The 27,911-nt window shown below is 45.5% G+C and overlaps 1 protein-coding gene across 3 annotated transcripts in view; it reads right to left on the bottom strand.

Annotated features, from left to right (window-relative positions):
- The window catches only part of NPTN (neuroplastin), a 45,224-nt gene extending 26,198 nt beyond the window's left edge, over nt 1-19,026 (bottom strand). For all 3 annotated transcript variants that reach the window (XM_065733652.1, XM_065733653.1, XM_065733654.1), the window contains exon 1: nt 18,813-19,026. In XM_065733652.1, coding sequence (XP_065589724.1) covers nt 18,813-18,900 — 88 coding nt within the window. In that variant the 5' untranslated portion in view covers nt 18,901-19,026. The remainder of the gene's footprint in view (nt 1-18,812) is intronic.
- Between the last annotated feature and the right edge of the window lie 8,885 nt (nt 19,027-27,911).

The raw sequence follows: 27,911 nt of genomic DNA, 5'->3' as shown, positions 1-27,911 counted from the left end.
TTTTCCCCTTTTCATAGGCTGGATTACAAATAGCTGCATAAGTTCAATGCTGCTGCATCAGAGATCTCATCAGGAAACATGCTGCTGTTCAGAAAGGAAAAGAAACACCACAACTTCATGGAAAAATCTAAACATTAAAAGTCACACACAACAAAAAGGGAACAATCTCTACAGAAGCATAAATGCAACCAAAATCATGTGAGAAAGGCATTCAGAGCAAATTCCAAGAGAACAGAAGAAATTAAAAAAAAATGCAATAGTTAGACCTGGGAAGAACATAGAAATAAAATATAAAGGCACTCATGGAGAAGCGAGCATCAGGGGGGCTGGAATCCTACTACAGAACTAACAGGGGCAGGGTAGGAGCACAAACTCAGCATCAGGATTGCTTTCACACACAAGCTACAAGAAACATCCCCAGATTGCCCCAAGTCCTTTGATCCTAAGGAGAAGACAGACAGGTGGCAGCACTACAGGCAGAGGAACAGTCTTGGGTTTGAGACACCGGGACAAGGCAGCAGGGGTTCAGTCAGGGACACTGGGAAGGTAAGGACACTAGACTGCCTCTAGACACTACAGTACCACTAATGTAGGGTGCTGAACTCACTCTGAAGGACGCTTATAGTAGCCTGGGCTCGAATCCACGTTATGGAGGGATTTTGCCTCAAGTCATTCCTCCTGGGATCGTTGCTGGCCCTGCACTCGTAAGTCCCAGAGTCTTCCAGGGTAAGGCGGGTTATTCTCAGCACACTCACCCCGTTCGCCCCGTAGGCCGTGTTAATGGTGACACGGCGCTTCCGAGCGCCATCCCACAGCTGTTTGAAAGACTCAGCCCGGTTGACTTCAGCATACCACCACTGGATCTCTGGAGTGGGATTCCCAACCACATCACAGTACAGTTCAAAGGCGTCCCCCGTGAGCTTAGTTTCTGACATGGGCGACTTGACAAACCCAGCTAGAGGGAGGGGCAGCAGAAACGCAGTGACAGAGCAGCAGAAAACAAAAGATCTTATAAAGAACAAAGCAATGAGGTACAAGTAAACAGTTAGATCAGACATTAGCAATCTACAGTAACAGCTGTTAACATGACTTTTAGAGGAAAAAAAGCACAACACTGAGCACTCACAGCTGAAGGCTGAGACTTGGAAAGCACAGAATACAGAGGTGAAAGGGATTTCAGTGTACGCACACAGGCAGAAAGATCACCCATTAGTTAGGAAGCACTCTGGGGGCTGTTCATTGGGAGACCACACAATGTTTGCCTTTTGAAACAGGATGCTGTGCTGGCGTTCACAATCAGGCTAAAATATCCTTATTATGGCACAAAACCCTTCAATACTTACCAGCTTCCAAGCAACGTAAGGAGCACAGCCAGACTAAAATGTCCCTCAATCCTATTTTCAAAGGTATCCTTTGAAAGCTGTGCTGCCTTAAAGCCCGGCTCTTCCCCCCACACGCCTGCCTCCCCCTAAAACTGAAAGATTACAGTGCAGCTGGCCAGACAGATTATGCAGCACAACCCATCAGATGGCCGTTCTCCCTGAGCAGCACACTTCTCAGCTGCAGGCTGAGTGCCACACAAACCAGGAATCAATTCACCCCTTCCCTAAAAACCACGGTTTATTTCCCGTAGGAGGGCTGGAAGACAAGTCAACGGTGGAATCTCTGAAGCGCACGCATCAGGAAATGCTTCACCCAGCTGCAAGAACTAATACTCCAAAAAAGTCAATTAGTACCCAAAGTCATTCCAATTACAAACCCATCTGATGAGGATTTCCTTAGCCTGGCGCTCCAGCACTGGAGTCAGGTGAGCTCTGTGCTCGCAAAACTACCACTGCAAATAATCCACTGCTGGAAGGAGAGGAAAAGGTGTTGCAACAGAGGTGCTGTAATTACCAGCAGTTACAAATGATGCTAAGAACACCGTGTCATACCCTGGGGCTAACAAGGATCACACTGCTCTCAGGTTATGACCCTGCACTACTGGATCGCTCCATTTCAAGGAACCCTGAGTGAGGAAACCTGGAATTTCCAAAGGCAGAAATGAAGCAGAGCTGTGTGAGCACGCGATGCTGCATGCAAAGGGTGAAAGCAACAGCACACCACAGCCTACCTTCCCTGCACAGCTTAGTGCTCCCACAGGAATGCGGATAGAACAGAAGCTGCCAAAAGCTCTCCCTTCTGAGTTTGATGCTGTATTAGCTACACTGTTAAAATACTGTAAGTTGCGCACAGAGCCTGAAAGGAAAAAAGACTGAACAGACACTGCCTGGACATCAGAAACGATGGCATCAGTACACACACCTCCGTACCTCCCCCATCCCGTCACAGGACAAAAGCACTCCCGCAGAAGATACTCCAGGTTAGAATCTGAACCGCGGGCGGAAGAAATGAAGGTGCCAGAAAAGCCCTCACGTGCAGATTAAGAAAAACTGACCATTACGAAGGACTGGCAGTGACATTACGAACTCTGCATAAGAACCTAGGGTTCACACTTGTGCTCAGCAGCTGAGAAACAGCAACAGCAACGCATCAACCAGCATCAGTGAGTCAAGGCAAGGCGATGCTTCCAGCTACGCACATCTGCCAGGGGGCCCTTCTGATTCAAACACCCAGCCAGAAGCTACAGAAAGTGCTGAGACCTGCCAGGACCCAGCAGACACGTCAAGAGAAGGGCTGAAATAAGGCTAAACATTACACTGAGTGTTTGCTGCGACACAACAGGAGCCTGCAAACTCAAGTGCTACTGCTTTTTGGCAATTGGCAGTGATTTCCTCAATTGTTCAAAACCAAACAGAAAATGACACTGTACAGATTTCACTGCTTACATAAGAGGCTTTCGGAGCCCAACAGTTTCCTTACTTGGTCTTCTCCCCTGCACAGCACTTACTGCTTTGTTACTGTCACGCTCTGCACAGCTCTAGAAATAGGAGCATCAGAAGAAAGACTGCACAGCAAAACGCAAGCCAGTCAGGACTACACTAGTACCAACTGACAGCCAAGAAACTGCCCGTGTTTGTGTGCATTAAAAACCGAATACTGTAGGGAAGCGCCCGTGGCAAAAGCAACTCCTACCTTCAGCACGCAAACATCAGCCCCAGACTGAAGAGAAGTTAACAGCCAAGTGCTTGCAAAGGTCAGGGCTTTGGGGAAGGAGGCAATTGGTCTACCATACTTAAGACCCTAAAGAAGGAGCAGAACAGCCCAAATCTTACATGGATCCTTATTGTCCACTACCACAGGGGTAAGTGCCTTCAAATGCTTGGAAGAAAATATTCTTAAGAAGGTTCAGTGGTATCAATGACAGCTGCATTCATTCTTATAGCTGTCAGTAATTCTGTCAGTATTCTGTTACACAGAATAACTTACACAGAGCTTCCCTCATTAAGAGAAAAGGGTGTTTTGTGGTATACGGTGCACAATAAGAGCAAGGAATAATCTACTGTTAAATATTCCTTGCAAGGTTTCTACCTGATATTCCAAAGCACAAGTAAAATGGTAGTCCAGAAGATGGAGCAAAGAAGGTATGCTATTATGTTTCCAACCAAAAGCTTTTGTTAATAATTTATGGTTACCTGCCTAGCAGAAGGAACAAAGGGCAGGCAGAAGTTTCCACGTGCAGCAAGAGAAACACAAAGCAGACTCCCAGAGCCAGGAGGATGCCTGGAGTTCAGGAGGGGAGAGAAGACAGGAAGGCTGAAGAGTTTAAGCGTAGCAGCTTTGCTTTACCACTCCTCTTTCCACTGATGAAACTCTTGTCAACGAAAGAAACCTTTTCAGGTTAATTCTTCACTGGCCAATATCTGATCTACCTGTTAGACAGAAGCAAGTGAGGCTGAGCCAAGCTACATTCCAGCTTTGGAACATAAATGATTCATAGCTCTGCATACCAGCAACACCTCTTCCAACTCCAAATAGCAGCAGCCCTGAACACACTGCCCTTTAGTGACAGAACCCAGAGAAGAGCCAGCAGCACCCACCTAAGGACACGTGAGAGACGCGATGAAGCTCATCTGCCTGCTGATGTTGGCGTGTAACTACAGCACTCAATCCTGCATACAGCCACGATGTGAGCACATCAGGGGCACAAATAAAGAGCAAACTGTCATTCTGACCAGACTCTGAAGCCTGCTGGAGCAGCTTGTACCCTACTCTGGCAGGAGACCAACACAAAAATACACAAAAGAATTCCTGAACAGCTCTAAACCAGCATCACAGTGACCAGAGATCTTAATTCCCTCACCTGCTTCAACAAGCACATTAAAAAAAGGGCATCTTTGACAGACTGACAGCACAAAATACACCTGCAGTCAAAAAACAGTGGTACCTGACAGCCATCCTAAGCTGCAAAACAACTGTGCCATTCATGCAAATACCTTTTCATTACTGAAGCTTCGCACAAGATGTACTAAGCTGCTAAAGAATCAATGCCAATGGTACCAGGGAAGCAGAAGGAGAATATCAGCACAAATTAACAGCCAGTCCTAAAAAGAGATGCTGAAAATAAAATTAGGTTTTGTCTTTCAAAAAAAATGCAGATGAACATCAGCAGAGGTAACATCAGGCCTGTCCCAGCACAGTGACAGAAGCAGCCAGGACTACAAGAAATGCTGGTATCCTTGTGTTGAATTCCAGAGCACAAAAAGCACACCTGATTCCAGAGTGAACCCACCACGCAGCTTTACAGACAGTCCGTATGTACGACCAAAGCCTTCCAGTACACAGACTGATGCTCCACAGCTGTCCTAGCAGGCTGCCACGTGCCCCTATTTCACCACTTCCACAGCTCTAGGGATTCTGTTTCTGTGCATAAGTTGAGACCTTTGCCTGCAATTCCATATGTACAGGATCAAGAGAGCTGGTATAGCCACTTATTCTGCACTCTGGTTTCTGAATACCCATAAGCAGCTCCTTATTAATATACTGCAATGCTTTTTGCAAATCGTTTTGGGAATATCCCTCCTAAATGAGGCAACAAAAGGCCAAATATCTTCGCTTAAGAGCTTTGCTGTTCTTCTTTCTAATAATGTTCAGTGCTACCCAAAATACTCCAGATAAGACACAGAAGTCACCAGCAAACACCACCATCTGCTTTATACTGAGGTTTTTCCACCAAAAGTATGATAAGGGTTGAAGCTTTCAACAAGGTCTCTTCTTTTGAAACCCTTTCCCTAATTGCTATTAGGAATTACAGATGACAATATATTATTTTTCCCCCCAGAAAAACCTTTTTTTCCAGCACTTCCAAATAGTCTACGCTTTGCAGAGGTGAAGCCAAGCCAAGCTTTATGACCACCAGCATACACTGCAGAGTGTCTAGATAAAACACTGGATCTTCTGTCCTAAAGTGATACAAAAAAAAAATGCATTCGTGAGGATTTATGAGGGAAGAATACAGCTCAACCCAGTGTGAACACTTCAACATGCTTCTGAAATGCTGTATTTGTACCATCTCAAGATTCCAAGTGTAGCTGCAGCTCCTCCTAGTTCCAGGAAGGGAGGAAGAAATGACTCAATTACAATACTGAAACACAGATGTTCCAAGGTGGCTTTGTCTTCCCTCACTTTAGCCTATTTTCAGCTTTATTACTTCATAAATCCCACCTGTAACTTGTATCAGGATATCAGAGCTACATCAGAAGTCATTCTGCTCCTCTTCCCCTCTTCCCACTGCAGCCACCATGTGGGCTTTGGAAGCCTAAGAAACAACCATTTGCTATTTAACAGGGACTCCTGTCTAATTAACACGTTTTCCTTCCTCACTGAAAAGGTGTTAATTATGTGATAACTTTTTCCAAGTGGAAAAGAAAAAAGACTACAATCCCTGTGACAATGTACTGCAGTTGTACTTCATGTGGACAGAAAAAAAACAGCCTAATTAATATTTTGTGTCTCTCCAATACTGACCCACTAAAAGAAAGTATTTGAAATTAAGTTAAAACTGCTCATAAAAGCGACAGCCAGTACTCTGGATAGGGAAGGAGGGAGAAAATACTTCCAATCCACAGAAAACACTAAAACATACCACCTGCCTTCACTCATCATCTAGTGGGTTTCATGGTTTCCCATTCATTTATCACCAGAGAACACGGTCTTGAATCATATCACCCATAAGAAGTAGGTTTGGTTTTATATCACTGATAAGTGATGGGTTTAATTTTCACACTGCTCTCACTGTTCAAGAACTTAATTCCTGCAATCTCATCTTGCAGCTCTGTACAGACCAAGGCAGGCTACAACTTGCTACGGTGGAAAACATTACCCAGAGAGCATCATACAAAATGTATGAGTCCTTGATGGAACATTAGATTCACTGCACAGGGAAGGAAACCTGAGGATTACTTTCCCCAAGTCCACAGACAGGAGGATTAACGCTGCCTGGATCCAGACCAACATTCCCCATTTCTCTGTGCATTAGGAAGCTTTGCTCAGTTTGACATGCAAAAAAGATTAATGGCCCAACTAATTCCATTCGTTTGCTAAAGTAAGAATTCAGAGAGCCTTTAAGCAAATGGTTCAGAGCTTTCTCTGCTGTGAGGCCGTCTTGGGAATACATCCTGCACAGCCAACAGAAACCCCTCCGCACAGAGGCACGAAGAAACGACTGGCTCCTGGGTTATAAATCAGAGAATTCAGACTGGAAAGGATTTCTGAAGGTCCTCTGCTCCAGTGGCTCTTCCAAAAGGAAAAGTCACTCGGATCAGGGTGAGCACTGCAAGCTGCCCATTCATCCTTTCCCACAGACAGCAGCATATGCAGTAAGAGCTTCCTCAGTACTAACAAGCAATGCTTAACTTCACACTTTCAGCCACGACTACTATTTTATGATCACTTCTTTTGCAAAAAGCTGATCTCATCTGCTTTCATAATTTAATGAAAAAAACACTACTGGTAGACAGAAACAACACCATTACATAGTAGGAACTACATCTGCACACCTCCATTTTCAGAAAGCTTCTTTCACTTCAAGTATAAACTATCAACTTCAGCTCTCTCCAGGCAACTGTCACATTCAGATGTGATTGTATGAGTTGTAGTCCATGCTTACAATGCTACCTTTGTAACAACCCCGTGCCTGTATGCCTGGTAATACAGGGCAGAAGCGAATATAGTTTCACATCTATGTGTAATAAGAATCATCAGAACAACAAACAATATCTGCCTCCTCATTCTGGCTCTGTATGGGTATTAGCCTGTTGGCTGCAGACATGTTTTCAAATGTAGTGTGGTCTGCCTGTGTTTTTAACTTGTCCTTTTGCAGAGGGCTCAAAAATGCTGATAACTACATGTGCTAACTATTCAGGACACACAGGTAGTCCCTGAGTAAGAAGATGCTATTTCTACAAAGCCATGTCCCTACAGAGCATTCTAAAGTCCCCACCATAACTCATTTTCTGCTGAGTTCAAGCTCCACTTTCAGTTTATAGGTTCTTCTTTACAGAAGTGTGCCTTTTGTTGTAAACCAAATCACTTGGAGGCACTGAACAAACATCATCTAGAAAGCTCCAACTGTCTCTGTCCTGTGAGTCCATTTATTAAAGTGCTTTGGACATCCTGGTTGGATAAGAGTATACTACTGCCAACATTGTAAAATGTCACTATAGACAATATTAAAGCCTTAGAAAAGAGTTCCTTATAATGTTAGGATCAACACACTCAAGCAAACTGATGAACAGAGACATGATGAAGCCAACCATCAACCTCAAGCATACGTTAATTTGCCTGTGGAATGAGACCCAGAACTACAGCAAGTTCATCCATTTGTACTTGTGGTACTCAGGCACGGAACATTTCCTCCCATTTCAAAGCACACAGTAAAGGACTGCTCTTAGAGTAGCTCACACCCACAAGTTGTACAACGACAATGGGCAAATCCTATACAGAATTACGTTTTGTCAAGAATGAGTTCAAAATGCTGCATAAGAAAAGCAACTCTGGTTATCTTCACTGAGCAGCTCGCTCAGACCAGCACCTTATATAGCATCAATTAAACAACTGTGAATGACAAAGCCACTGCAGTGATTCCAGGACACACACCAATTCAGGGTAAGGCCAGCAGAATGAAAGCCGCTTTTAACCTGACAGCGTTATGGTCCCAAAGAGGCGTCATTACCGGGTTCCTGAGCACAGCAGGGGCTGCTAAGTGCTCCCCAGGGCTCTCACCCGCAGGATTTCTGAGAGAACCAGTGACTCGGGCAGCTCTCATCCTGCAGCCAACTGATTCCTGTTTGTTCAGAGGGTGCACGTTGTCAGGAAGCTGGTTTGAACACACCAAGAAGCATTTACCACAACAGATTTCCTTCCACAGAGGATTTGCACCCCAGCTTCTCACAAGTTTTCCTGAAGATGAAGCCTGCATTGTCCTTTGAAGAAGGCATTATTCTGCAGTTCTTTCCAATCCTGCTTCTTCCTGACCCAGGTTTGGGACAAAAGACTTACCATTATCCATGCAGGGGAAAAAAAAATAAGCCCAGATTTAATAGCTTTAACTCCTTTTTAGGTCACTACATAAATACTTTTGTTGTAGCTAAGGAATGCACAAGAGTTCCTCTAAAACACAAAGACAGCGTTACTTCACATTGCCAAGAAATAACTGTTAACAACCAGGAACCCATTCCTGAGAAGTATATGGGGAGAAACACAGCTTCACAAGATAGAAAAGCAGTTTCCAAAGCTCCGCTTCTCCGAGAAGGCAGCAATATAAATCTGTCCAGCGTTCACACCTCACACAGCAACTGAAGCTGCTTCCTGAAGATCTCACAAATATTTTAAGACAACTGCATCTGCATCCCAAAGATACTGGAATCACTTTAAGATGCTGTGTACAGATAAAAAAATAAATCTTGTGCTCAGCTTATTTCCTTTAAGTCCTCAAATTATTCCATTAGCAAGCTAAAGGTCTGAAGCACTTTCCACTTTTGCTTTGACCTTTCCTGATCCAACAACTGTGTCCGAAAGGAGACTGATTGCATTTGTCCTAGTGCAAGGGAAGCATGCACTGAATAGCAAACCTGTTTTTTCCTCTTTTAGGCATTCTGCAGAACGAGCTGCTCTGTCTCATCCATGATAAAGGGAAGTGGGATGTTTGAAGACACTGACCTTTGCAGAGCTGTTGGATTATGTAACAGGTCACACAATTCGAGGCAGGGCTACAACTGAGTTGTTCAGCTAAAGAACAGAAATACCACAAAAATCTATGTGCACTAGAAACCACATATTAGCAGATGGAACAATACATTTTAAAATACAAAGCAAAGTTTAACTTCCCACAGAGCAAGATTTGCCTGATAACAATATGTGAAATCCAGGAGCAGAAGTTAGTGAAGGGATGCTCTATTTACTTCAGCAGTTCACGCTCTCCTAGCTGCAGAGAACTTCTGTCTACAAACTGCTAACTTCAGGCTCTGATCCACCCCGTCAGTCTAAAGACAGCCTGTTTCCCAGAGCACAGTGCTCTTCTAGCTACATGGAAGAGGAAGGAAATATATTAAAATGCCACAATTTGCCAAAATTACAGATGCTTGTTTTAAGTTGCATTTTCAGCTATTCTTTCCACCTCCCTCCCCCCCAAGTATTACTCCAATTCAGCTTCTCCCTGTTTTGACAGGCCAGTGACTAACATGCCTCTGACCACCAAGCCTCTGCTGATCCAAAGAGCCCTGCCAACATTTGCCACCTGAATGTGGGACATGTCAGCAGAAATAGCTTTGCTCAGTTCCAGCACACACAGCCGCACCAGAGCACGTCATAAATCAGATCCTTCTTTGGACCAGGCCTTTGATCTCTCATGGCCTACTGACACTGCTCAGATTATCTGTACAGAAATAAACTTCTGAGGGCAGCTCCTTCAGAGCATCAAATACTGCTATTTAGAAAAATAAAATTCAATATGAGCCAAGATTGATGTGAGCTTAACTGACTGCATCACTCCCCTAAACCATGCACAGGAGGACAACTAAACCCCCAAAACATCCCACATAGATTAAAGGGACAATTTTGGAGCCTCGGGGTTTTCTCTAGAGTCAGCCTAACAGTTTTAAACACAGCCTGGAGACCTCTTGCCCAAAGACTCCTGCAGCAAGAACAGCAACTCAATTAGAGGAGGAATGCATCTGGACTCTTCCAGCAGGTAAAACAAAAGAGAGCTGACAAAGTAATGACAGAAACTCAATCCTTTGTTCAGCATGAGGAAGAAAAATTCTTCTGTTCTGAAGTACCAGCACATCACAGACACATTACAGACATAACACAATGGGAGTGAAAGCTAGAAGGGAGGGCAAGGATTTAGGATTTCACCGTTAAACAAAAGTATTCCACAGAAGCCAAGGCAAGATCTCTTGTGCCTGAGCTGTCCAAGAACTCAAGCATAGCCTAACAAATACACCCACAGCTCAGGTTCACTCCCAAGAACATCTAGCTTCACCTTAGAGATTGTGCAGCATTTGAGAAACACGACAACCTAAACGACTGTGTTGAATTCTTGTTACAATAATCTGCCTGAACTCAAGTAAAAGGTTAGTTCTCTGCATTCTGTATCACGGCACTCTTGAAGAGTTGCTGTACTTAACAGGATGGTTGCATCAAGCAGCCTTTCATACACTCCTGAACCAAGAAACCCTCATTTGGCTGTGCAGCTGTTCTACAAAGGTGCCTTTTAAAATACCTTACTGGAGGTCAGATCAAAGCACGTAAAGCATTTACTCTGTATCAGGCCCTCCACTGCAGTGCATGGCAAGAATGTCAGAACAGGGCAAACAATCATCTTCTGCCACACTTTCACTGCTCAGGGATTTCCTAAACCAGAGATGATATTTTCATAGTCATCTTAGAGCAAGTTTGCATTTCTCAAAGAAAAAAAAAAAGCTTTATTTAGCGATTTTCCCTCTCTGAAAGGAAAGGCAAGAGCTCTCAATTCACAAAGGAGGACAACAGTGTAATACTTAGGAAACCCACTGGGAACAACAGATCTACTTTCTTTGACACACTAAGGCCACAGAGTGAAAGAGTAGCATCAGCAGCCAAGGCGTGCTCACCCTGTCAGTACCCACACAGCCAGCTCCAGGGGTTAGCACTGACTAGGTGCAGTAGGAGGAATGGGATAAATCATTCCTGCAGTTTATCTGTTGCCTAGAAGAGGCATAAAGAAAAAAGAATGAGATAATGCTTTGCTGAAAAATCTGAATGTAGGTCACTGATAAACAGTTAGAATTCAGATATTTACTCACTGTGCTAAAAAGCCCCACACTCTCCTGTACCTATCTAGACTGAAGACAACACAAGGACCAAGATCTAAGCAGCACTTCATTCATTCACTCCCTTTTCCTGTACCTGCCTTCACAACTGTATCCAGCATTTTGAAAGCTGTTTCTCTGTCATTTTTCTGCTCCATTCTCACAAGCTCCCTTTCTAGAGTCCCAAAACAACTTCCTTCCTAACTCCATACGGCTCAAGATCGAGGTCACTAAACAGATCCTGGTATGGCTAAAAATAGGAGCTCCACGAATCCTACACCAAAGCACACAGCTTTGCCTAAAGCTATCTTGCACTCTTAAGCGAGGCCATAAGTCGCTCTTGAGCACCGTGTAACTTAGAGCAAAGTGCTGAGAAACTCACAGTTGAAAATTAAATGAATTCCACGTGGAAACAAATCAATATTGTATTTCAGTCTGATATTAGGTTCAGCATCCCTAAGGGATGTGATCCGTCCTGCTTACTTCAAGAACAAAACACTGCATTGCTTCACTGTTTTCGCTGACAAAGATACAGAAAAATGGAGATACACTGTAACCAATCAAAACACAAATAATGCAGCAGAAGGAAACGAAGAACATCCCTGGAAGGAAACGAGAACATCTATACTCCTGGCACGTTTGACAACAAGCAGTAAAGCTCTAGGAACAGAACAGTTACAGTCAAAGTACTCAAGTATCATTCACAGCCCTCTTGCATAAAGGAACAGGCAAAGCTCAAGTGCAACACTCACAGGTGGCAGCACTTACACGAGGGGGAATCCAAAAGTGAAAGTGATTCAAAGCATTATAAAACATCATACGATGGAAACCAGACATCGAGCAAACCCTAACACAGCAGAAAGGAGATAAAAAGGGACAAGAGCAAAGAGCAGTCCTCCCAGAGGAGACTCCTGAGCCCAGTGTTTGTGTAGCCTGGCAGCCACAGGACAAAGAAGGTTGCTGCAAAACTTGTTTTACCCACAGGCAAAGGCTGAACAGGACACTATCCCCAAGTTGTGAGATTTCTAGTTTGTTTCCCAGAGCCACTGATGCCATCTATCACAAGTGTAGAGCTGCTTAACAGAGCCTACACTGTTAGAGAGTCTTCAGCTACAGACAAGGAAAATAAGATAACACAGCATCTGTGGAATAAATTGTTGCTTATTTGGTGACTTGCTGGCTTAAAACAGATCCCACAGTATGAATTAATATGCCATCATAATTGCCTAACAGAAACAAAATAATATGATATAAAACATCAGAGTGCAAGTTAGCTGCTTGCAATTGTATCTGCTCAAAGTAAAGGACAGAGGACAAAATAATATTAGGTTACCCATGAAAGGCTGCTTTAGGTAAACTGTTTGTACAGCCAGGTTAGAATGCCTCAAGCAGGAGCTAACAATGAGAAGTACAAGGATAGGAAGCGTGCTGTCCCCACTTGAAGCCATATCGAAGACAAGATCAGTAACACCATGCCAAGCACTGCGTTCTGGAGCTCCTTCCCCTTTGTTCTGCCAGCCTTCACTAACCCTGATCACAGCCTGCTCACACAGCAAACTAAACTCACAGACCAAAGTAACCCACACAGAGCAGTTACTCTGCCTCTCTCAACTAGAACAGTTCTAAGAATTATGAAAAAAAACAAACCAACCCATGCCAAGTTCCCTAATGTCTTTCACAATTTCAGATCCTGTATCAAGGTGTCTTCTCCCTAAACTGATCAACACTGATTTACACGACCACCTCCAGAGCAATCTTCATCGCTCTTCCAGGCCCTGGCCTTCAAAATTCATCAGATCTGTATGTCGTCCTTCTTTCCATTATCTCCACCTATGCCTGCCATTAAATACCACTTACAGTGACACAAAGGCGAGAGTTCCTTAACACTGCAAACACATGTAACAGTACAGCTGAACTGCAGCTTGCAACTGCATGGAAACCAGTTCATTAGCACGAGCTCTGAATAAATATGAAGGGAATTAAAATACTTGCACATTTGCAAGTTGAACCTGCTAAGGTAGCTTACTCCTCTCATCCCCACCAAGTTCTTTCAGTATAAACCAGGTCAAAAAGACCAAAAATAAAATCCAGGAGCAGCCTGTCAACATAGCATTTGCTTTTTCAACTGCTACAAGCTCTGGACTGATGGCATCTTTTCACATCTTCCCTCTTCTCATCCATAACACTCCCCATCCTCCTTCCCTACATCCTTCAACATGCATCTCAGTAAATGCACTTACTTGAGGTTTCCAATAAGCACACGAGCTCCACAGAGAGCCTCCATGATCCCCACATCTACTCAAAACTAACATAATTGACAGTGTGGGAAGTAGTAAATAACAATGCTACTTAGCTGCTCCAAGCAGCACTTTGGCTTAATAGATTCATTAATATATTACCTTATAACATGTACTGTTAAACAAGCCCATAGGAATTAGAGCATTCCAAGACTTGGGTTTGTTGTTTTTTTTCCTTTATTCATAGCAGAACGGGACATCACAATCTAATTACGCTCTATAAAAAGATTTCACAATGCAAATTCATTTAGCCAGTGTCTTGGACTCTGCTCCTCTCATGGTAGATCTGTTCTCGTTCTTTCACATCTCCCCTCAACTATTTTTTCATGGTATATAAAAACACTTTTGATCTGACATCGAACACCAACACTTTATACAAATACACGTTCCTGAGACAGGTCTGAGATTGCATCTGTTATACTAAAATCCCAACATTCCTCCAAAGAGTGGAGGATAGATAGGATGCCTCTTCATCCTTCCTCTGAACACAGCTGCAAAGCAGAAATCTCTAGCATCCTACTTGGTTTTCTTAACCCTCTCCATCAAACCCACTAAGCATAAAGGCTGTCCCACCCTACAGCCTTCAACAGCGTAACTGGGGGTCCTATTTACACAGCAACCAGGATCAGAGCCCACTGCACACACTCCCCACACACACACACCTCGCAGCTGCTAAAATAACGCTGACACCTCAGTGCTGCTCTCCACTGCATTCTGAATAGGAACAGTGAAAAAAAACCCTCACTCTCCAAGTCTTCTATTTCTTAATTATAGCAGATACCTCCACCTCCCGATACCGCCCGATGAATCCTTCACAGCTTCCAAAGTTATCATCATCTTGCTCAAATGACTTTGCGTCAACAATGAAGAGGTGACTTCAACCACACAGATGACCCAAAAAAGCTCCAAACTTGCCAAGAAAACAGGAACTTCTTTTAAAAGTCTACTGCTGTTATCTTACAGGGGATCTTACCCCAAGACCTCCAAATGCATGCTGAAGTTATTTTTAAATTTAAACAGACTGAATCTCCCGTAACGACAAAAGAAACAATGCAGTACACAATGGCAGGAGTGAAAACACAATACCAAGAAAGATTTTGTTAAAGGCACACCAAAAGTAGTTCAGGCAATTATCTCAATTTGAGCAACTGAACATTATTTTTGATAAGAGTTTTGACGAGTCCCAACTTTGAACAGCCAATCTTCCTGTAAACCCTCCTAAACAACAATGGGAGAAACCTATCTGGTGAACAAAGCCTTACTGCCCTTCTGTCTTCTGAGGTCATGACAATCCCATCTACTGCAAAGTCCATAAAACACAGATGTAAACGGGGGAGAAAACAGATGACATTTTCCTAATTTAGAAAGGGCAATTATTACTGCCCTCACACAAGAATGTCCTGCCCAAAAATAAAACTCCACTAACACAGCTTTGTGTATCAGGTGTTTTTTTCACGTATGAAAGCAAGCAGAAGGAAAATAGAATAGAGTAAGATAGGCGACCACCTAGAGTGTTGTTTAGTTGACAAAACCTGAAAGCTGAAGTAGGGGTGGGTGCTGCAGAAGACCCAACAGCATGAGGACAAGTGGGGGCAGCCATCAGAAGTGAGATCCCACTTAGCAAGGACACCAAAGCTTGGTGTAGACAGTGAAGGAATGCAAAGCAGCAGTCCTGCCACGTAAGACGTGACCAGTATAAAGGATCCCACTGGACACGAGTCAAAAACACACTGTAAAAAATGCATTTGTCCTGTGATGCAAATGGGAACGCCATCTGCAAGATGCACCGAGTGATCCTTCCACTCCACTGAGCTTTGGTCCGGTCCCAACTGGAACAGCAGCCAGTTCTACTCCTCACATTCCCGAAAACGTGACTGACCAAAACCCACAAAAAGCACCAGGAACAGTAAGGAAAGTACAACTTACACAGAATGACTGGGACAACCGACCTGGAAAAGCACAGAAAGTAAACGCTGACGGAAGGGAAATACTCTAAACTGTATGGATGTAAGGAATAAAAAGCCAGAAGAGGCAAAAGAGCTGCTTTAAGTTTCCAACAAAAAGACCTTTCCAGATAAAAAAAAAAAAAAGCTGAAACCGCTTACCTAGCTTTCATCTTAAGAGGTTCCTCAATAGGAGCTGCAGCACTTCCAGCACTTGAAGATGAGCAGTTTCCTCACTGGTTTTACTACTGAAGGATGAATCACAGGCTAGCATTGTCCTTTACAATGCAAGTTTTTTACAATCGCCTCCTCTAAAGGAGTGCTTACAGCAAAAGAAACAGCTCATTGTGAAGGAGAGAACGCACCTCATTCATGAGCATAACAAGTAGTTATCCTGCAGGATTCTGTTGCAAGGACTGTTAATGCTAGCAGTGTACTTCAGCATTTAGCAGCAATTCCACTTGGATTGTTCCCTGACATAATCAACGCCACTGTCTGAAGTGGCAGTGCGAGCAGTTGACGCCTCGTTACCTGTTAGCAGAGATCTATAAGAGCTTAATGCAATTTTCAAGCGTATACACGTTAGTCATCTTGCTTGTATTTAAGTTTCCTATGCGGGAGTTGTAGGAGGAAGGAGAATAGAAACGGTGGGGAAGAGAACAGAACTTCGAACATTTTCCTCCATGCTCAGCCCACACTCACACTCCATAAATGCCGTACGAAACCACTTCTTAAGTTTTATCTGGGGACCGCTAAAATCAGATCAGAATACCAGAAGACAATCAGTGAAAAATGGCTGAGAAGCTGCAGCCAGAAACAGCATTCACAATTTTGAGAATTCGAGATTTTAAGAATTCTATCCTTTACACACAACACCATAAAGCCTGCTTTTAAGTGCACACTTCAAGAGCTGAGCTCCGAAAAGGGAAGAACTGGAAGAAGTGATAGCAATTCAGATCAAGCATTGCTGTGCTTTAACAGGAGCAGCTCAAATATCTATTTCAGCCATCAGTTGAAATATAGCCACGCTTCTTTAATGCCAAACCCCACAAGGTGAAAGTACTAGTACTCTGAAGTCTTGGTTTTTGAAGAAATAGCAGCAAAATATGCCACCAAGGTCAAAAAACAGCAGCCAGGGAGGGCACAGCATTCATCACCAAAGAGGCAAGCCAAGCACCTTCCCACAAGAACCCTGTTCTTTAGTGGTGACTTTCCAACCTAAACCAGTTGGAAGCTACAGGTTCACACACACCTTCCAGACTGATTTCTTCCTCCTCATCCCTCTAACTCTCCATCACTTCACTTAACCCACCTGCTGGAGACAGATGTCAAGAACCAGATGAGCTTCTCAGAAGGATCCCTGGGAAAAGTTACATTTCTGACACACAACTTTCTCTCTGACCCCTACACCTATTCAAGTTAAATTAATTTTTTAATGGTTTACCAGGAGTACATGCAACCCAGAAAACAGCCATACTTATTCTTCATGCCAAAGCAAAAGAGGAATTGTTTCAGTGAGCACCTCACTGGCCACTAGTTGCAGAAAAATCAGTTCCTCTGCAGCTGGGCCCGACACACAAGCTTTAAACTTACTGCTCTGCTATGACAGCATTCAAATTGTGAAGCAGAAATTCAACAGCAGCAATGCACCTTCTTCAGAAAGATCTCTGCCTATGTAGTGCTTCAGTTCTTTCCAGTAAGATTTTTTCTTGTTTGTGTAAATTCCTAGCTCAGCACAGATGCTAAGAGCCTCCCCTATCATTTATTGCTGGGACAACCCTAGTTAACCACATGAAAATTAATGAGCTCTCAGAAAACTCCCAGGGTCTGTAACCTTGCCTGGTGCCAAAACCTGCCACTGCTAGGTTAGCTTCATGTCAGCAGTGGAAGCCAAGAGTGAGGCAGAGGAAGGCTAAGGCCTGCCGTCTACCCCCAAAATGTATTCAATTGCTGACCTTAGGACACGCAGCTACTGTTAAAACCCAAGTGTCTGCACTGCCTATCAAGCAGCTAGTTAGCAGCTCTATACCAGCTGCCAGCATTTGACACCTTGCTTGCTAACTCAACATATGAGCAGCTTCAAGCTCACGACCTATTTAACTCACACTTCACCTCACTTCACCCAAATATCATGGGAAACACAACGTGGGCAGATTAACCCTGCCACGACCACGCTCCAGTACCACAAAGCAGACTGCAAAAAGGCAGAAGAAGCACTTTCTAGCCACAGCACAGTCCAATGGGCCACTGACCACCAGCAAGACTTGCCCGGCCTATAAGGAGCTCCTTAGGAAAGGCCCTCACATTGTCTAAAGGTTTCCTCCATGCAGCAACATGAGGTGCCAAAGCTGCTTCTCCTTGGTTAACAGTCACTATAGTTTCAGAGTGCAAAACACACATGTACTGGGAAAATAAATCCGATCCGAGATCTTTGGGCTGTTGTTTCTTACATCTGCATCTCCTATAATGGTTGTTAAATAGGCCGCAGTGCTTCCTTCCTACAGCAAAGGACCAAAGCTGGCCTCATGCTGCAAAGCAAAACCCACCTCAAGAGGAGGAAAGACTAGGACAGTGTAATAACCGCAGAGCAGAAAGAAGGGGGAGGTGAGAGGATGAAATGACCAGAGGTCAGTGGAAACAGGTGTGTAAGTAAGGTGTGGTTTCTTTGCAGATAACATCTCCCCAGCACACACACAACTCGCAGCCAAGCTCCCTGCCCCGATGCTGCAGAGAACCCCGGGGACCTCAGGAGTGCTCCATCCCTCCTTCAGGGCCACCTCTCATCCTGCTGCCCTCCTCACGCTGCCACAGAGGGCTCCCCCGGAGCAGGAGGGGATAGCACAGAGCTCCCTCAGCCACCGACTGCCATGCACTTGGCTGCGAACTCACCGTGGAGGAGGCACGCCGTGCCACATTTAGCTCACGCTCTCCTATAAAGCGCAGAGAAGGGTTTTTTTTCCCTTTTTTTTTTCCTCTCCCCCTTTTACGCTCCTATCAGAGCACCTCCTTAGTTGCTAAGGAACTACGACTTTATTGCATTATAAATCACCGAAGGCAACTCGGCAGATGCAGGTTCAGTGGGCGGGAGGAGACGGCCGCTCTGCCGGGCGCACAGCACCTCAGGACCGGGCAGCGGTTTGGGGGGGAACACGGCTCCCACTCCTCACCCCACAGCGGTCCCGCAGCCCCCCCCTCCCCAACAACCACGGCCTCGGCCCCCCCCCCCCGCCCCCCATGACCCTCGTCCCCCGCCGTAGCCGCCCCCGTAGCAACCAGCGGCCCCATAGCAACGCGCCCCTACCCTCCCCCCCCCCGCGGTTCTCCTCACGCCGCCCTCTCACCGTTCTGCGCGGTGGAGGGCGCCGGCAGCAGCGTGGCCGTAAGCAGCAGCAGGGAGAAGGCGGCGGGGAGCGGGCCGGAGCGCGGCATCCTCCCGGCTGCGGAGGGGAGTGAGGCGGGAGGGAAGGGAGGAAGGAGGGCGGCGAAGCGGCTCCGACTCCGTCCTTCTCCGCCGACCTCCTACCGCAGCGCAGCACCGGCTCTCGCGACGCCACCGGCGGCTCTCGCGATAGTTGGATGAGGCGGCCACCTCTGGGCGGAGATGGAGGGATCACGTGACGTGGGCAGCGCGGGGTTTGGGTTTCTCCCTCAGGCGCCATCTTGCGCTCGTTTCGAGATGGGTCTGGCAGTGGGGATTCCTACGTCTCGCGTCTGTGCATAGTTTCAGTCTCTTTCAGTGTGTTCCAGCAAGCACAGGGCTGGGGTGATGCTTTTGAAATTGGTTTTGCCTTTCAGCCATGACCTGACTAGAACCGCACTCAGTACTCATTAGGAAAATAAGGAGTTTGATGCCCTGTCCTGCACTGGGGGATCCTGAAGCCCATCCTGTTATACGTATGCATTCTGCTTGTAGGCATGAATACATTCCCACACCCATGAAACAACAGTTTCCCCCTCGTGAAGTTTTAACAACTATTCCTTAACAGCGAATCTTCTCCCCCACACCACCATGTCATGCTTTAATAAAAGTGTGAAATTCTGCAGTACAAACAGGTGAAAATGCAGAGAAATTCCCTCATATGGATAGCCCTGTAATGCAGAGGTTTGGAGCAAGAGCCTGTGCCTAGTTAGGGCCCACCAGCACAGGAGACTAGTACTCGTTTATAATTATTTTAAGAAGAAAAATAACAATGTGGGAATTTGTTTTGATTTGTTTGTTTGTTTTCCAAATAAAGGGCCCTGCCCCTCTGATTGCACAGACTGGAAGCTGAAGCTGCCAGAAGTGAAAGCATTTGCCTCAGGTTAGCAGTGAAATCAAGGGCAGAAAGAGCTCAAAAATTCATTCCCGGTTCACTGGACCTGCCAGTTGTCCCTAAAAATAGTCAGCACGGTCCCACCTCAAGGCTTACTTGGTGAGCTGTGAGCAGGTCACCTCGGTTTATTTCCCTGCCTATGAAATACGCATGTTGGGTCAGATCCACTACTTATGTACCGTGCTGGTGACCCCAGCTGATTGTAACCCTGATTTAGCTGGCATAAAAGGAGATTTGGGACTGCTGTCCCTCCTGGGGTGGCACGGACAGTCGGGGTACACTGCTGAGTGGTTTAACATACATCCAAGGTGGGAAGATTTGCAGGAAACTGAAAACAACCAGCACAGAAACACACTGGGAGAAAAAAATTGCTCAAGAGAGTATTTTCTGCTTTTTGCTGAGTCCTCTGATTGCCCAGCCCTTTCTCCCAGCCAGAGAAGGGCCTCTGGGAGGATGCTAATGCAACCCAAAGCTGCTTTCCCTTTCCAGGGAAAACTTCCCTGCTGTTAAACCCTATTAATGTAGCTTGTTTCACGAGGGTGCAGCTGCTTGACTTTGCATCCCTGAGTGCTTTGCTTGGTTAATTCTCAGGAAATCGAATGAGAGTGCTTTCATTGTTGGCATGACTCAAGGGGGATCAGGCACGCCTTATTCATGGAAACCCTACAACTCAGTTGAAGCCGACAGAACTGCTGCTCCAGCTCTTCAGGGCTTTGCTGATGACTGTGGGCTTTCAATCTGCTGAGCTCACAGCAGAGAAGCGTTGAGGCTGTTGGCAGTCCTGGCTGTTCCTAGCTCTGTAAGGGTGCCATGATACTAAACTCAGTCTGCATCAGATATTCCACTGTGCCGCATATCCTGCACTTGAGCACTTCCATGCTGCATTTCCGTGACTCACTATCCTTGCCAGCTGAATCATCCATGACACTACTATTTGTTTTCTTGCCATGGTGCAGAAACATCCTCTTTTCTCCCCTCGTTTGTTTTCCTGTTAGACCATTCTGACAGTAGGACTTGAAAACCAGAAGGAATGAGTGAAAAGAACCAGAAAGCTAGATTTCACATGATGCTTTCCTTCCCTCTGCTTTCTGATTGCTGTTTTCTCTGCTCTGGAGGATTTTAGCTCTAACTCTCATTTTTGCAAACACCCACTTGGTATTAGGCCTTACCTACACCCGAGTGTTTTCCAAGTTTGGAACCAGTCAGCAATGTACTTGCCTCTGAGCATGGTTTGTATCTGCACAGTAATACTTGTTTCGTAACCATGGCAGCTCACAGTGAGTCATGCTGCCAGAGGCCTGGGCTGAAGTTAGCAGGAGGCTTCAGCACGCTGTTGTTTCCCTCAGTCTTCTCCCCACAGTTGTGTAACTCATCTGGTTTTGTGGTTGAGACAGACGTGCTGCGAGCATATGACCCAAGAAGCCAAGGCAGAAGATATCCACGACTGGTGACGAGATCACAATGCTGACCAATTCAACCTGTTAGCTTCAAGAGTCTCTTAGGGGACTTAACCAGGGTTACATCGGATCCTTGATGTATGTGGACTATACATACTTACATATGCAGCATGACTAACATGGAATGAAAAGATATCTTTTCCCATGTGCCCATGTATATCCTCTTTTACCAGGTCACATACGACTTCTAGTGGAGTTGTATAGAAAAATAGGGCTTGCCAGCACTGGTTTCTATAGCTTGATGGTAAGTGAAGTGTTCTATTACAGAGGGAAGTATTCTGCCAGACTGAGTTGTTACAGTAGGCCTATAACTAGCTGTGTTCCCCAGGGGTCAGAGCTGAGTCCCATCTTGTTCAACATTTTCATCAGTAACGTGGATAACGGGATAGAGTCCACTGCCAGCATGTTTGCTGATGATACAAAACTGAGAGGAATGATTGACGCAGCAGAAGGCTGTGCTGCCATTCAACAAGACCTGGGCAGACTAGAGAGCTGAGCAGAGGGGAACTTGGTGAGGTTCAACAAGAGCAAGTTTAGAGACTTGCACCTGGGGAGGAATAATCACACACATCAGTACAGGTTAGGGGCTGACCTGCTGGAAAGCAGCTTTGAGGAGAAGGACCTGGGTGTCCTGGTGGACAACAGGCCGATCGTGAGTCAACAGTGTGCCCTTGTGGCCAGGAAAGCCAATGGTGCTCTAGGGAGAATCAAGAAGGCAGCAGCCAGCAGGTCAAAGGAGGCAGTCCTCCCTTCTGGTGAGGCCTCAGCTGGAGTACTGTGTCTGGTTCTGGGCTCCCCAGTTCAAAAAGCAGAGAGAGCTGCTGGAGAGAGTCCAGCAGAGCACCACAAAGGTGTCTAAGGGTCTGGAACATCTCCTGTATGAGGAAAGGATGAGAAACTTGGGGCTGTTCAGCCTGGGGAAGAATGAGGGAGGATCTCATAACTGTTTATAAATATCTAAAGTACAGGAGCCACATCAATGTGGGGGGGGGACCCTTTTTGGTGGCATGCAGCAATAGAACAAGGGTCAACAGGCAGAAACTGGAGCACTGGAAGTTCTATACTAACACAAGGAAGAACTTATTTACTGTCAGAGTGATGGAGCACTGGAACAGGCTGCCCAGAGAGGTGGTGGATTCTCCTTGACATATTTAAGAAACACATGGACACACACCTGTGCAACCTGTTGAAAGGAAGCTGCTTGAGCAAGGGGTTGGGCTCAACGATTTCCAGAGGTCCTTTCCAACCCGTACAATTCTGTGATTCTGCAATACAGTGATTATTTTGTTGATTTTTTTTTTTCTTGCTTGTGTGGGCACAGTGATTTCTGACCTTGTGAGTAGAAAGGGGAGCTCAGGCTGATCAAAATTTCCAAACAGTAACTCAAACTCCTTGCATTTCCCCTTTCTCTCGAGACCCATCTTTTCACCCAGCATATATCAATTTTGGTTACTCTCTGAGACTTCAGCAAAAGCAAGACTGCAAAATTCAGATTCCAAGCGAACAAAGAGGAAGAAAAGTCATCAGTTCCTGTGCTTTGCAGAACAGCAAGAAAGCATTGTCTTTTTTTGTGTGTGTGCATGTGTCATCTTGGAGCTGTCGTCTTGCAACAGGGAGTGTTTAAAACATCCTGTTATTTTGATGTATTTATTGATATGCTTTGGCACTTGAAGAAAGCTTTGCCTCTGGAAGTCTCACTCACAGTCACCTTCTTTTGAGTCTATTATTGGAAAGTTGAAAATGTAGGGTAGAGCATGAAATGTTCGATGACGTCTAGCAGCAAAACCCAGCTACTGCAGCTGTTCTCAGGGCTGAGAAACACTGAATAACGTCTCTTCAGACTTTGACAAGCCAGTGAAGGCACACATCTATGCTTCAGCTGGCTCAAATCAGCCTGTAGACACACACACAATGCCTCCGCCTTGCAAGACCGCATTAAGTGCATGATTGTGCTGCATTTGTGCTGTATGTGCAGAGATGAATGAGCAAACACAATGCAACACATGTGTGTGTTTATGTATTACATAAGGCTGGCCAGTCTCAAACTCAGCTGCTGGCCCTCAGGAGTTGTTGCCTGCCTTGCAGAATCCTAAGTAGCTGTGGCCCTTGGGTCATGCATATATGATTAATGCTCATCTCCCTAAAGGCAGGTGGGGAATACCATTAATCTAATGAGATAACAGAGCCCCAGCTCCTCCCTGGGCTGTTCCAGGAGAGCCATCAGCACCTCATGAAACACCCATCCCTGTGAGTCACCAGGAAGGTTCTCTGGTGGTCCTTACGATTGTCCTTGCTGCTTGAAGGTCTGGGACTGCTGGCAAGGATTCAATCTACTAACGCTTCGGAGTGGGGGTAGGAACAAGTGTCTGTACTGGAAACACAGGCTCAGCCTCACTGTTGGCTGGATGTGAGGACATGGAGCTGCAGGACTGAGCTGCTGGATGCAGCAACCCCTGCTGCCACCAAGCTAAAATTATGGTAAGAAAGTGGAGGAAATGCCAATAGGAAAAAGAAAGAAGGAAAGAAGAAAGGGAAGGAAAGGAAAGGGAAAAGGGAAAAAAAACAGGAAGGAAAAGGAAATGAAAGGAAAAAGGAAGGGAAAGGAAAGGAATAAGGAAAAGGAAGGAAGGAGGGAAGGGGAGGAGGGAGAGAAAGAAAGAAAAGGAAGAAGAGAAAAAGAAAGAAGAAAGAAAATGAAGAAACAGGTGATTTTGTGCAAAGAAGTGTAAGAAAACAGCATCAGGAAAGGCGGTGGAAGAAAAAAAAAAGAAGGGAAATTGAACTAAAGAAGTGGTGCTCTAAACTATGAGAGACAGAGGAAAAGCTTTCTAAAACCAGAGGAAAGCTTGTAAAATCATCTTCTGAGGAGAGGGAAGACTTCAGGCTAGTAGTGAAAATGGAATATAGATGTACTTTCTTTGCAGAAAGGTGGCTTTCCACATCTCAGCTTCACTGGGTAAAGGCAGTTTGGTTATTTCTGGCCACCCTCCCATCCTCCTACATGTTCAAATGTTCCTGTCAGAAATGGTCAAAGCGTTCGAACTTAATTTTTTTTTTATTTATTTTTCCTAAGGAGAAATTTCCTTTCATAGAAAACAAATGTTGTGACAGAAAAGGTAATTCTGGACAGAATAATTCACAATGCAAGCCAAAAAAAAAAAAAAAAAAGAGAGAGAAATCCTGGCATACTTGATTTCATCTGTGCCATGGCAGAAGTCTGAAGTCTGCCTTATACTTTTCTGCAGAGAAGAAGTGAAATAAAAGTAATGAAAATGATTTTTCCCCTCTCCCTGACCCAACCCTGAAGTTATTTCAATTGCAATTATTTCATCCAGCTCAGCCATGTGGTAATGCTTTCTCCACCCAATTTTTTAGGAAACCAGGTCCAATAGATCAGGTTTCCAGTTGCAGATACACAAGAGCTATTCCCTGACCTCGTTATCCTCAGGAAAGGGGTAACATTATCCTCCTGCTCTCATCTGGAGCAGCTCCATCCAGCCGCAGGCAGGACACGTGTGGCTGTCCCCAGCTCACCCCCACAAGCTGTGGGTTACAGCAGGAAGCCTCCGAGAAGGCACAAAGGAAACAGCTGAACATCTGGAGCGATCAGCAGGATGCAGAGGTGGATTCGTGGGTGATGTCGTCAGAAGTTGACGGCAGGTGGCACCCATGGATTAGCGCAGGGCTTGCTCTGGGCGCTCTCTTGGTTGCACGCAAGGATTGCTGCACTCTGTGCTGGCCTCGGGCACAGTCTTTCATACTATTCCCTTTACATTTTGCTAGCCTAGGGAGCAAGGGCTCGAGCCCCAAATGCCTGGGATGCACACAGAAAACAGGGCTGTTGTACTAGGGAGCAGTATGTGCACTGTTTCCTCAGGGAAGCAAGGGGAGAGGGATGGGGATGACAGGAAAGGGACCAGCCCTAAGGTACCCGAGAAAGGAGAGCAGAAGGCAGCCAAGAGTCACCAGCTGTGCTTGCAGCAATGAGGCTGGCTTGTGACCAAGCTGAGACAGCAGCCCACAGATCAGGAGCAGGCATGCTGAGGGTTGCCAGGGTTAGATACAGCCTGGTGACCCCTGCTCAGGTCCATAAAAGCACAGCAGACCTAAGAGCAAGCTAGAAAATTAGTATGGGTCAGGATTCAGCACAGCCCACGTGTATTATGAGCATAGCTGGGGCTGAATTTGAAGACCAGCATTTGCATAGCTCAAGCAAGGAACAAGGGCACTGGGCTGGCTTTAAATAGGCTCCTGGGCCATTGGCAGGTGCGGGTCCTAGGGTAGCCTGTTCAGTACCATCAGTACTCCCAGCGCTCTAACATGCTGACACTTTGTGTTCCTGAAGTAGGAACTCTTGCCCCATCTCCAAAACACAGCATTGAGGGTCGGGGCTGTAGTTAGTTGTGGGCTCCCACCAGCACTGCATAATGTATGGTGCCTCCTAAAGCAGCATTCGTGGGTGCTCAGGCTAGGTTTGGGGGAGGTGGAGCAGAAGGCAGCCCAATGACCCTGACATCAATGAGCACCGTGTTATCATGGCTCAGCATCGACTGTGGTCCTCGTGCTGTCTGCCTGGGGTTCCAGTGGCACGCGGCCAAGCAAACAGGCAGAAACCCTGAAATCCATTCGACTAAATGTTTATAATTAAAATGAAATGAAGACAATAAAGCTCGGATCATTTGAGGGCCAGAGGAGGGAACAAGCTGGCCAGGAGTTTATTGCAGCACTTGCGAACGGCAGTCCATGGCAGCACAGATTGCTCACATGGTGGACACTATACGTGCCCATGCTATTTATCATATTTATCATACATTATGCTTATATTCCATCCTCTGCTGGTCAACCTTTATCAGCTAAATCAAGATTAAAGGTGTTAGCCTGCCTTTACATTATGGTAAATGATACAATTAGCTCAGCTCAAACTGTTTTCCTAATCCTCTGTGATACAGGAGGTCAGACAAACATGTGGTCTTTTTTAGCATTAATGGCTAAAATGTCCCCCAAATACACCTTTCAAGGGAGCTGCTGTGTGCTGCAAGAGGCTGCTTCCCAGGGACCCCTTCCCACATTGGTAGGAGCTCAGTGTCCCCATCCTTGCATGTGTGAGTTCACCTGGTATAACTCCACAGCATCCTTGGGGCAGAGAAAGGGGGCGTTTCACACCATGCTTGCACGTTTTTTCTCTTGGAACTAGAAAAGGAGGGATGGGGCATGGAGCAGCACATCTCCATGGGATGTGTAGGATTGTGGGGCTGTGATTTATGGCCAAGCAGCCTGAAAATCCTCAGAAAGGTGCACTGAGGAATCTGTGGCTGAGAGAGCTTGCAAAAGCTTTTAGGTGCAGATACAAAAAAAAAAAAGAAAAGCAATTTCTGCTGAAAGATTTTTGTATTAAAAGGAGAAAATGAACAATCAGGGATGGCAGTGAATGACCACGGGTTTGGCTGGATATCTTCAATATCTCAACTACAGAAGCTCAGAAGAGTGTCAATAGAGGAGATTTAATTGATGACAAATATTATGGCTGGTACAGAATTAGAGGCACTCCACACTGAGCAGGGAGGACTTTTATAGCAGCTAACAGATGAGCATTGTGAAAGATGACTATGATTCTTTGGGCATTTCTGGGTTAGATTGCGGTAAAATTGCAGCAAAAAGCAATTTTGCTTTAATCAGCTATATAACAAAGCTCCAACATAGTGAAGAGCAGAAGGCATCAGAAGATAGGAAATTGTCAGCATTGCTGGAGCTAAAAGATAAGATTGTACTCCCCACAGCTACACTAAAAGAGGACAAATTATCCATAGGGGCAATTCAGAAAGAAAATAATGTACAATTAAAGTTGTTTGAATTACAGTTTTAGGGAAGCACGGGAGGAGGAAAAAGCCCGTTTCAGTGGAAAGTCTGAATCCTTCTTCCCATGTGCTTTTAGAAAGCAGAACTTCTTTAGAGGGAAAGAAAAAATTAAAAAAAGAAAGATGATGAACAGAGCAGGGCAAACCCTAAAGAGGAAAGGATGTGGTTGATGGGGCCTTACAGGAACCTAATGGGAACGATCTCCAGAACAAAGCAGATAGTGCAGAGGGACACAGTAGGCTTAGGTTTCTGATGACATCCACCTTACTTTGGGCTCAATTGGGCGCAGGGCAAATAAACCATGGGCTAAAGGTTAAATAATTATAAAAGCTGCTAGAGGAGTGTGCTTGCATGAGCTTAAATAACTGTCCTGAGGCTACCTCTCACCCTCCTTTGCTTTTGTTGGGGCAGCTTGGGTTGGGTTGAATTTGGATGGGTTGGATTCATTTGGGCAGATGGGGCTTGTGCCCATGTCCCCAGGAGAGGATGAGGGGCTCCATGCTGCAGACCTCCCCTGACGCTCCATGACCATCAGATTGCTGTGAAAGCATGGGAGACTGGCTGATTTTGGGGTTCATCATCAGGTTTTATGGTTTCATGAGTGGAGCTCTCCCGCTTTCTTGTGGGACTGTTCCTAAGCAGGTGGCAAGGATATCTGGAGCAAGTAGGTGTCTCCCATTCTGCGAAAGCCCTTAAAAAGCCGACAGTTCCTCTTGATTTCCCACCAGCCAGCTGCCAGGGGGCCCAGCTCCAAGCAGATGGTGATGGGAGGACTGCGAGGTGGTAGCAGTGCGAATATGGCATCTTGTGCACG

Source organism: Cyrtonyx montezumae, unplaced genomic scaffold, assembly GCF_038088225.1.
Source record: "Cyrtonyx montezumae isolate F1298 unplaced genomic scaffold, pur_monq_1.0 scaffold_17, whole genome shotgun sequence".
Classification (NCBI taxonomy): Eukaryota; Metazoa; Chordata; class Aves; order Galliformes; family Odontophoridae; genus Cyrtonyx; species Cyrtonyx montezumae.
Note: the sequence above shows the minus strand (reverse complement) of the source record. Positions and strands in the feature narration are given on the sequence as shown.